This window comes from Frieseomelitta varia, unplaced genomic scaffold (assembly GCF_011392965.1).
Source record: "Frieseomelitta varia isolate USP_RPSP 00005682 unplaced genomic scaffold, Fvar_1.2 scaffold_870, whole genome shotgun sequence".
In the NCBI taxonomy this organism is placed as follows: Eukaryota; Metazoa; Arthropoda; class Insecta; order Hymenoptera; family Apidae; genus Frieseomelitta; species Frieseomelitta varia.
Genome location: NW_025110668.1, coordinates 337,254 through 349,345, shown reverse-complemented (window position 1 = coordinate 349,345; position 12,092 = coordinate 337,254). Strand labels below are relative to the sequence as shown.

Genomic DNA, 12,092 nt, shown 5'->3' with positions numbered 1-12,092 from the left:
AAACCTCGATCCATACAATGTTATAGTTATACTTGGTTATACTCAAATAAGATTATAGAAATATAATCATCAAATTTTGAAATTAATTTTTATTATAAAAAACGAGTAAAATTTTTGCAGTAAATAAAAACATATATCTAAATAGTTATAGCACTTTGTTAGATTTATGAAAGGTAAAAGGATCGAGGGATACCCTTTATCTGACAGTGATGCATACAATCAGACATCCCGTGCACTGGCAACCACCTACAGGATAAAGCCGACAGAATAAAGCCGAATTTTCACGAAATCATGCGAATAGGCACGACATAAGCGGAAACCGATCTTAATCTTGCCCAAACAACCTTTCACAGATATTTTCACATTGTAAAAATCTTACTATTTTATTAAAAAATCATTCTCCATAAAAAATTTCGAAAAATTACAGAACAAATCTTGCATACATATATACATATGTGCATTATAAATATAAACGATTAATTTGGATAACCTATCTAGTGCATACTTTATGTAATCAATAGCAAGAATGAATTGTAATTAATCAAAATTGTAAAAATGAATCGGCTTGTTGTTATTCTTTAACATTCAAACAACTAAGAATGACATTATTATCAATAAATTGTTGCACATTTCGGTAAAATAACTGTCGCAATTTTCAGAAAGCTGATTCTTGCTTATTGTACAAATAAAAATGATTCAATTGAATATCAATTATTTAATGACAAATGAAGTTAGAATATATTATAGTAAGTAGTATTTATATGAAATTTTTCTACGTATATAAACTTACCGAATACAGCTACGCTGTGCATTTTCTTGAAGATGAAATTATCTTCATTGATGTATAAATAGATCAATGATTTTAACACTTTAGTTGATTTTAACACTTGTTTGATTCTGTCTAATACTGATAGACTGTAACACATTGATACATTAACCGTTGAATTTTTTAACACATAGTTTGAGGTTATATTTTGCAGAGCTATGTACACAGGGCTATATATATAATGATTCTAATAATGGAAATAAAATTTACATTTCAATTGAGGAAATATTTTGAATACATCTGTATTTTATATCCATTCAATAAGAACAGTTGTCAAAAGTTTTGAAGGATGATAGTATGTGAATACAATGACATTATTGATATCTACTTTGTCTGAAAACATTAACTCTCTCAATTTCATTTAATATTTATTTAATTGAATAAAATAAGAAAGTTTTCTACACTTTCCGATATCTTTGATATTTATATGTATATACAAAACCTAACTATTAAACGATATAAAATAACGTATATTACATCTGATGGAATCACTGAAAGAACTTCACCGCGATAAAAAGAATAAAAAATATTATTTTATGTATACATGCTTTATCGAAAGCATGTTTATAACAAAAAGGAATAAATCAACTTGGCTTCGTTCATAATTTCAATTTATTCGAGGACACACGACACTTATCACTCACTTTCAATTTCAACATCTCAACGCGGGAAACCGACGCACTGACGCCATCTCGCGTTCTTCTTGGAAAAAATTCCCTGTCTGGAAAATTTGAATTTATTTTACTTATAATATGAACGAAATTATCGTTTTAAATATATAGACAAGTTTTTATAAATCTAAATGATATAGTAATAGTATTTATTTATATGCAAAGCAGGTCATATTTGGATGCAACATTTTCATGGAAATTGCTACAATTTAATCGATTAATTCGCATGCACAAAACGTAATGGACGACTGTAACTTCAATGAATGAAGTTTTGATACAAAATTTATAATATCAGAGCTATTTGATTTGAATTGTGCATATATCTAAATTGAACACAGGCAGAAATTTAACAAAAATTTGAGAAAATTTTTCTTTGATGAAATAAAAATTTAACGACATCGAACGAGTGCGCCATCTGAAAAATGTTGCTAGACTAAAACATATTTCTTGGACCACGTAATGGACGTCCGTCTTCCACAGGCAACGCCATATTGTACGAGAGAAGCAGGAATTGCAACCACGCCATTGTGAACATCACGCTAATCCTCCACTGTTTGCATAAATAACGAGTAAAGTAAGTAAGAAAACAAAATTTTTATAAATTTGCAGTAGCATAAAGTTCATTTGATTAGAAATTTCGTTTTATTTCAGAAGATCTACTATAACATTTAACAATGCTTATTAATCAACACCACGATGTTTCATTCGCTTTGTGAATTGAAATTCTCAGTCCGATATTTTTGCTTTACGCTATTTATTATCTTTTTTCTTAATTTTATCCCTTCCAATAAAATTATTTTATTATTAATCAATACGTGTCTCTTCGTCATTATATTTCTTAATAATATAGATGGGTAGAAAATATTGAACGAAATCTGTCACTTTAAAATGATTGACAAAACATTATTCTTTCGCTAAAAATAAATTTTTCAAGTCAGAATACATTATTAAAATTTATTGAAATTCTCCTAAATAGTCTTATGTGTAAAATCTATATTCAATACGTCTGTCAGATGTATTCACATCAGCTATAGTTATACTTCTTCAATGAAATTACTTTGTTTCTGTTTGCTCTGTATGTAATGTATTTTATTATATATAAAATCATATAAAGCAATAGGTGTTAATTTAATAACGTGCTTTAATTTAATTTTAAATGTCTATTAGCTGTTATTTTTTAATTTAGTGGGATATCATTATAAAGTAATTCTTGAATTAATTCGTTACTTGAAATATTAGTAATAGTTATAATTAGTAAATAACTAAAAATATAATAGCAGAATATCTGACTGTTTCAGAAATTACTTAAATGCATGGACAACATGTACAGTAATAATATCGACCCTTGGGAGCCAGGGTATGGACCTGAAAGAAGGGGACATAACTCAGATTATGATTATCGTAATGATTATGGAAGTAGTAGGTCACCAGATTATGGAGAACATCGTGACAATGACCATCGTGACAGGGATCATCGCAGTCCAGAATACAGAAATCATCGAGGCCGAGACAGAGATCGTGAAAGAGATCGCTCAAGAGACAGAAGAGATCGTAGCAGAGATGACAGAGATCGTAGCTACAGAGACAGAGAGGATCGTTACGGAAGACAAAGGGATAGAGACTCTGTAGAAAGAGACAGAGATCGTGATCGTGATCGCGATAGAGATAGAGACCGTTCTAGAAGAGACAGAGATAGGGATAGAGATCGTGATCGTAGAGGAAAACGGGAGGAAAGAGATCGGGATCGCGATGATGATCATAGCCGAGAAAGTATGGATTTTGAGCATGACCATGGACGTACTTATGGTTCGTCCATGGAAGGCATCCACTACAAATCTCAATCTCCAAACAACACCATAATGATTCGTGGGCTTGCTCAACATATTACAGAAAATGACGTAGGTTGTCAACTTAGCGGCCCAACATAATTGGCCACTCGTGAGCCAGCATTTGCAAGCATACATCACTGTTATCATTATGATGTGTGTATCACAGGTGCGGCAAGACATCCTCAACTGTGGTCTCATGCCCAAGGACATCAGGCTGATTCGTAAAAAGGATACAGGTAACTATCATTATTTTTGTAAATTCACTTTCCCTGAACCTAATGTGCGAATTAGTGAATTGCTTTTTATCTCAGCAAGTTGCATTAGATTTGTGTAGCATAAGTAATTGTTGCATTTTTAATGATCATTTTTAAAAAATTGTTTGAAGCTTTTAATTCATATAGTACAAAATATCATTTGATCACAAAGTGATTTTCTAGCTAGTTAATTTCAAGAAAATGCCATCACAACGTATATATGATTTGTCATTATATACTGATTTTGGCCCTGTATAGAGTAAAGTAAGACTATGTGTGTGTACATAGATGTAAAATAAAAACGTGAGTGTGTGTGTTTATGGTGGCATTATCTTTAGGGTCAACTAGTAAGAAGATCATACGATCAACAATTAATTAAAAAAATTTCAAACAATTTTTTATTACATTGTACAAACATCTATATTAGTATTATGTCGGTACCAATCATGCATACCCCAAAATTGTTCAATTGAATATCAATCATTAAATAATTACTAATCTTGGAATCAGGTAAGTTTATAACAAGAACAGAACTTATTACATAGGAAGAATATTTTGAGGGAAATCAGATCATCATTATTCATCTTACAAGGGTGATGTGAAAATCTTTAAAGTAATCTGTAAAATCAATAGTTGGAATATGAATATACCAACCAATTTTATATAGCTATTCTAGTCCCAAATTGTTATATTCTATTGTATGCAGTGCATATAATAGAATATGCGATTCTTACAAAATATTAGTTTTATTTTTCCAACATTGTTTATACTAATAAGAATTGTATAAAATAGAGATTTTTGGAAGGGGAAGTATTTTCTATACAATTATCTTTTCTTTGATCTTCATGGTAGTGAAAATAAAGATATAAGTGGAGGCTAGAAGATTTGGGTAGGTCTGGCATTAAAGTAAACTTTGCGCGTAAAGATACCAAAGAAAAATCGTCTGTCACCCGTGTAGAATTCATTCTGCTGAGCTGTAGGCAAATGGAAATGAAAGCAAGCGACGAAGCGAAGAAAATACTTCGTTCGAAAGTCAGTCTGTCAATGGTTGGTGCTGTGATTGCCTGCCCTCTCAGAGTAGAGACTCCCAGGCAAAACGTGGATTAACTTTGGATATGTGTGTATTTGCTCTGTATAGGTGCTTCGCGAGGTTTTGCATTCGTCGAGTTTAACGCGACTCAGGAGGCCGCACGGTGGATGGAGATGAAACAGGTAGAAAGAAGTTCAGTCCAGATACCCAACCGATGCGTTGTACGCGTGCCACCGACGCCCCGTGGCGGCAAGGCACGGTAACGCAGCCCCTTGGCCTTCCCCATGGCCATGGCTGTGCACCTATCAAAGGCTACTTCAATCTACCGTACCTAATTATTTATCTAGGAGTCCCCACATACTTTGCAGACTTTTCTTATAACTCGCTCGCAATTCCGTCTATTGGATTATAAAAAGTTACATTATATCGAAAGGCCGCGACGCGTGCTTTTTACCTATCCTCTATCTGTCATAAAAGTTTGTGGACTAACAATGAAGATCGGAGGAGGGTCATTCCAATCGTCTTATACATGCAATGCATATATTATATCCGGCATGTCAGTTCATTTGTATACAAATCACATTTTGGCTACGTTCATGATATTATAAAATGCTTTTCTTTTACTTTATTATATTATTTAAGTCTGCTTTTACCATTTTAAACTTTATTCTCTCGATGCAATTATTTATTGACCAAGCATTTTAAAAGAATGACAATTTTTATGCACGATATTTTTCTTATTCACGTGTAAATTTGTATGCAAGCAAATCATTGTATGTTTGCTTGTTTCCACAAATTCGATTTTTCTAATAGAAAAAATAAATTTTCGCGCATGTACAAATATACATATAGTCGGTCCGCAAGTCGTGTGGAATGGCCCACGTTGAAACTACATTTTCTTTATTATTCGTTCGAGACGGAAAGCTATGAAGTAGAAAAAAAAAATATCTATAATTTCGTCACCCAAGAAGAAAGTTTACGGGATAAACAGCTGCTTTGAGAGGATGTTGAACGGGATAACACTGAAATTCTCTGTTTCAGGGAGTACTGATGCTGCAGGACCAATATCGTGCCTTGATGCAGTACAGTATACCGAAAGATTGCCATGTAGATAAACCACCAGCAAAAAATACACAAGATTGGCATTGTGTTAAGGTAAATCTAGTTATATGATTTTATTATTCATTTACTCATGTAAAACATTGTGTTATACATTATTATCTTTTCAATTTATAGTGTGGTGCACATAATTTCAAGAGACGGGAAACATGTTTCAAGTGTTCTGCTTCTCGAGCAGAGAGCGAAGAAGGTGGAGAGGGTAGCGATGAGATTAGTCCTCATCCTACAAACACTGTTCTACTTCGTGGATTGGACGTATTGACGACTGAAGATTCGGTCTTGCAAGCAATGAAAAATCTTTCGTCAATGCCAATACGTAGCATTCGCATTGGACGCGATTCTCTCACTAATACATCGAGAGGTGTATGCTATTTAGAAATGGGCAACGTGGTGGATGCCATGTATTTACATACAGCCCTCACAAAACAGGGATTGGTAGTAGATGGTAGAAAAGTGGAAATTACTTATTGCAAACTTCATCAAATAAATAATACCAATACGTGGAAAGGAAATGATAACCAGCCGCAACGATATACTTTGGATGATGTTGCTCAATTGGCGGAGTATAGTGCCAATTTGTACGCTAAAACACCTGCACAAAAAGCTCACTACCTTCAGTATTATACACAATATTATCAGAATCAAATAATGCAGGGATCTGCAATTACTTTGCCATCTTTAAACCAAACTGATCGAGTGAACGCAGCTGCAGCTGTAGCACAGTCTGCAATACAACAATTACAGGCATCTAGAAAATTAGGGGATTCTGAAGAAATGAAAAATAGACCAACACCAACGGCACCAACTAGTACTGCTTTAGCAAGTGGAAGAGTACCCGCACATGGCAGCGATGGTAAAATATATTGTAAGTTTTAACTAATAACATAATTCTAGATTACTTTATTCTAAAATGATCTCTTATAGCTGTACCAGATGTTAGCACTTATCATTATGATGAGTCATCAGGTTATTATTACGATCCAAGTACGGGATTGTATTATGATCCTAATTCGCAATACTATTATAATAGTCATACGCAACAATTCTTATATTGGGATGCTGAATCTTTTTCATATCAACCAGCAAAGGTAATTCAAATTTAGAATTTATTATTAATATCAAAATTTTGCATTTTTAGTTATTAAAAATTTTGTATATGCAGACTGCTACAACCGTAACACAGGCAACAGGAACAACTTCGAGTGGAACCACAATAACAGCTACAGCAAGTAGTACAGATTCAACAAACACAATTACTAATCAAGCAACATCTTCATCAGTTACTACCGTGACTCAAGAAACGTCGAAAGAGGATGAAGCTAAGAAGAAAGACAGCAAACAAGATAAAGTAAAAGTAGCAAAAAAAATAGCAAAAGATATGGAACGTTGGGCAAAAACCTTGAACCAAAAGAAAGAGAATGCAAAGAGTAATTGGAATTCTGAATTTGCTGGCGGTGATGGCAATCAAGGTGTTGGAAGCGGAGCTGCAGATGCAGGATATGCTATTTTGGAGAAGAAATCTCTTGCAAATTCTTATCATGAAGATGAAGATCAAAGTAGCAATAATGGCTTGGTTGCTGCCTATGGTGGCGGTAGTGATACGGAAGAAGAAATAGAGGATGTACAGCAAGAAGAAAGGCAACATACAGACTGGAGTAAATTAGCATGCTTGTTGTGTAAACGACAATTTCCAAGTAAAGAAGCATTACTTCGACATCAACAGTTATCTGATCTTCATAAACAAAATTTGGAAAATTGGTATCAAGTACGTGGTTTAGATCCAAATGATCCACAACAAAGAAACAATAAATATCGTGATCGCGCTAAAGAAAGGAGAGCAAAATATGGTGAGCCAGAACCTCCACAACCTAATAAACTTAAAGAAAAATACTTAAAAACTAGAGTTGAAGAAATATCAGTATCTTATGAAGAACCAACAAGAGCTGGTATTGGTTCAGATAATGTTGGTAATAAACTTTTACAAAAAATGGGATGGAGTGAAGGAATGGGTCTTGGTAAGTCAAACCAAGGTAGGACGAGTATCATTGAAGCTGAGAGAAGAGTTCCTACAGCTGGATTAGGAGCAAAATCGTCATCGTATAGTGCTTTACCGGGGGACACATATAAAGATTGCGTAAAGAAAATGATGTACGCGCGTTATCAAGAATTATCTGATACATAATACATTGAACATCAATGAAAATAGATTTTATATATAAATAAGTACTTGTACTCAATTTTTCATAGATAAGTAGGTATATAATATGCGTATCATCTGAATAATATGCTTGTAACATACTGGTTATTTAAGCGTGATAATTCATTCTTGGAAATATACGGTTTTTTTTTTTTTTACTATTTTTTCCCTCCTTTTTTGATTTTTACATTTTTGGATTTTTAGGAGATAATATGAATTAGCTATTTTTGTTATTATATATCTTTGAATCATAATGTTATTTAACGTATTGAGAAATAAAAATGCTCTCAACTTTATCTGCGTGATCTGTTTGAAATTTATAACACAACATGTAATAATATGTGCTCATTAATTTAACAAAAATTAGATATTTAAGAAAGTACATATCCAAGAATGTATCACAAATACCAGTAACAAAACAACATTCACAAACTAAGTAATTTCCGTCTAACAATATGTGCACAATACACTACTCATTTAAAAGGGAAATGCATTGAAGCATTATGAAATATCTAGAATTAATTTATATTATTTCTTTTGAATTTCATAATGTTCTTTGAATAAAAATTAACATTCTTATGCTCCAGTGCAACTAAACCATCATTGATGTATATCGTATATTTATTGCATTATATTGATTTACATTAAATTTCATAATTCTTTTATAATGTTATTGTTTTATAATGAAATTCAATTTTATTGTACGTGTATATATATGTATATGTATATATACATATGCATATATATATATATATATATATATACATACATATAGAAAGCATTTTCTATATGTACACATATATAGAGAGAGAAAGATAATTATATATTTATACTCGTACATCTATATATCAATTTTTTTGTTTATTATGATTTATTCTGTATTTTGGGGGATCATACAATTTTCACTATACATACACATTTCTACAGTCACTCGTACACTTTAATCTTTTTTATTACATATGCTAAACCCATGTAACAAATAATAGGTTAAAAAATTCAAATAAAAGTATACGCGGCATTATTGCTTGCAATATACTCCTGCTCATTTCTGAATAATTGATATATTTTATTTTCGTTTAATTTGTTTTCTGTTTTTTAAAATTGAAGTTTTAACATACGAAACAGTATATTTTTTTTATCTTATATATAACTACAAATCTAATTCATCAATTTGACGCAAGATTCTTCTAGAGTAAAACTACATTACTTTTTAAAAGAAATTTACAGTTTTATTTTTTCTTTTCTTAAATTCTTAAAACATATACGCATTAATATATTGTATTTACACTTAACAAGTGAAATATTTTTTAATGATTCAAAATTTTCAATCGCACTATATGTATATAAATTCTAAATTTTTTTTACATTTCAATATACATTTATCACATTGTCAATATTAAAAAATCAAATGAGACTAGTATGAGCTCAAAACTATTTAAAATATCCATTACGAGAATTACATTTTCACGTAGGATTAGAAATTTGTTGGAACTTGACGTATCTATCTTCATTGACTTCAATATCAGAAGTAACTAACCTTATTTTAACCATAATAATGGTATATTTGTTTCTTTTTAGTTAATATAAATAAAATACTAAAAAATGTAGAGAGTATTATTCAATTAAATCATAATATATTAAAAAAAGATTTACACAATTACACTAATATTTTGACACGTAAGTATTACTAAAGGAACAAATCATAATGTTTATATAAACGATTTTTGTACTATTAAATCTGTGTTTGCTTAAAATAGCAAACTCTAAAGTGACATTACTTCAAACAGGAACATAATTAAAAAATATATTTATATTGGTTTTTTAAATATATTATATAATATTTAGAAAATAAATTATTAATAAAAGTTTTAAATCTACCAGAATTTTAATATCATATTACACGATATTATCGTTTTTTGTTTCTCAAAATTGCACTGGTTTTGTCTAATTATATTATTATATTTGGTTTGACACAACAGAATATCAAAAGAACTATATTCTTCGATTTGTACAGAATTATATGAACAAAATATTATGATAACATTAAAATGATATATGTAACTTAAAAAAATTAAATAGTTAAAATTACTTTAAATAAAATTATGCATAATTAAAATAACTTTATGAATTACCAATTACTAACTAAATTATTACCAAAATTAATTTCAGTTCTTCAAGGTAAAAATATATTATATGATTAATAAATTAAAGTGCAGTGAACAGAAAGTAAAAAAAAATTGGAACTAAACATCTGCTAAAATCCAAGAATATAGTGGCCTTAATTGATGATTTAAAACTCTGTATTCTAAATTACTAATTCCATCAGTATCATACCTTTTAGCACTATTCTCAAGATTTTCAAATCGAGCACTGCTTGGAGGTTCTTTGTTGTGTATTAACATGTAATACTGAGCAATGTCAGGTCCAAAACGTGTAACCTGAAATTTAACTTTAATGTAAAAACTAATTTAATAATATTCTATGATGTTACCAGTAATAACAATCAACATACTTGAAGACCTTTTGATTGTAAACGACTATAAAAATCATCATCTTCTCCACCCCATCCATAGAAAACATTAGAGAACCCATTAACTCTTTCAAATTGTTTACGAGTTAATGCAATTGCTCCACCAAACAAACCACTATATGGCAAGTTGTAACGGAATGTATTTACACTTGAACTCATATGTCTAGGCATTTTAGTACAGGCATAAATGTTGTCAGGATTCTGGGGTATTAAATCTATATCTTGAAAAATGAAGCAGTGAAAATCATTCATTTTAGTTGCTTCTGCATATCCAACATTGAAAAGTTTAGCACGATTAAACTCACGCACTGGACTTTGTTCTATGACAAATATTCTGTAATCAAGGTTTTGAGCTTGCAGAAAAGGATGAATATAATTCATAAAAATAGTGAGCTGAGTTTGACGATTTCTATACGGTAAAATAATGGCCACGTTGAAAAGAGGATGACAATTTAATGGTTTCCATTGCCCCCCAGGTAATATACCCAGACGCCGTGCCATTGCCACAGGATGTTCTCGAGGATGTTCCTCAGGATAAAGTAACTGAGAAGATCTTCGGGGATTGATTGTAATCATACACGAATTATCTCTCGCTGGATAAGATCTTTCCATTTCATCGTAAATATCTTCCGTTTTTATATAAGTGTAATGTGACGGAAATCTTGCCGGATGTAAGCAATAACCCAAAATCAAAATCGTAATGATAGTGTACGACAATCCTCGTGCATAGTCATAACAAAAGGCGACAAAGATCTTCAAAATATTAACAATACTTCTCATCCTAACCTTCGTTTCAACTTTCAATCGGTACTGCATTCAAACAGGTGCGCTATGTTTTTCCTTCATATTACTTCATTTATTAGTTTCGTTGTTATATTTAATACAGTTCAAAATATCATTTTATAATTTAAATATAAGACTTAGAATTAAGTAATATCAATATAAATGTTTGTCGAGTATTGTAATATGACAGTTAGTTTTGAGGGACAAGGAACAACTACAACGCACGCTTGCGCCATATGTACCTCTTCTATCAAATGTAGACTCACACACGAAGTACATGTAGAATAAATTTTATAGTTGATTCTTTCCTGTGATCCATGTTTCGGAGGTCACTAGTTTAACTAATTAAGATTTTCACATAGTTATTAATTTTATCATTTTCTGATCTGAATACAATAGCATACATTTTTAGAGAAACAAGGAGCACTCTAATATACAACAAAGAAAGTAACATTTACTTGCACCGTTTCACCACTACGTGGCGTTTCAATATCTATAATCAATTAAAATTTCATTTATAAAAATATTAATTAATACCACAAACGCAATGAAACATTTGAATTCGTTTAGACCGCGCGAATATGTCTATCTTTGTCCCACGCTATCGCTCTTTTTGTCTATCGCATGTATAAGTCTGTCCTTGTCGCACGCTAGCGCTCTCCTCGTCTAATAACGCTAGACAAGGAAAGCAATAGTGTGCGACAAGGACATCCTCCGATCTATTGGAAAAAAATTCAACTTTTTACACATACGATTTTCTAGGACAAAACACATAGAAAGAAAGCGGGGAACCTAATTTTAAGGAGGCATATAAAAACATTTGGAAATCATTCCTCTCAATTAGGTTTTTCTC

At 31.3% G+C, this 12,092-nt stretch overlaps 2 protein-coding genes across 3 annotated transcripts; one reads left to right on the top strand and one right to left on the bottom strand.

Moving 5' to 3' along the window:
- Positions 1 to 1,920: 1,920 nt before the first annotated feature.
- On the top strand, positions 1,921 to 7,952 carry LOC122536757 (RNA-binding protein 5-like). 2 transcript variants are annotated; one of them, XM_043669399.1, is made up of 8 exons: positions 1,921 to 2,071; positions 2,796 to 3,395; positions 3,493 to 3,562; positions 4,719 to 4,792; positions 5,652 to 5,765; positions 5,847 to 6,582; positions 6,654 to 6,817; positions 6,892 to 7,952. In XM_043669399.1, the coding sequence occupies exons 2-8, from the start codon at positions 2,811 to 2,813 to the stop codon at positions 7,909 to 7,911; spliced, it is 2,763 nt and encodes a 920-aa protein (XP_043525334.1). In that variant the 5' UTR covers positions 1,921 to 2,071; positions 2,796 to 2,810; the 3' UTR covers positions 7,912 to 7,952. The 2 variants fall into 2 exon arrangements, with proteins under 2 accessions (XP_043525334.1, XP_043525333.1); XM_043669398.1 differs by having other exon boundaries at positions 5,847 to 6,594.
- Positions 7,953 to 9,540: 1,588 nt separating this feature from the next.
- LOC122536756 (beta-1,4-N-acetylgalactosaminyltransferase bre-4-like) lies at positions 9,541 to 11,720 on the bottom strand. Its single transcript, XM_043669397.1, has 2 exons — positions 10,439 to 11,720; positions 9,541 to 10,364 (listed from the first exon to the last, which is right to left on the bottom strand). Exons 1-2 carry the CDS (start codon positions 11,270 to 11,272, stop codon positions 10,170 to 10,172), a joined length of 1,029 nt encoding a protein of 342 aa, XP_043525332.1. The 5' UTR covers positions 11,273 to 11,720; the 3' UTR covers positions 9,541 to 10,169.
- Positions 11,721 to 12,092: the final 372 nt, after the last annotated feature.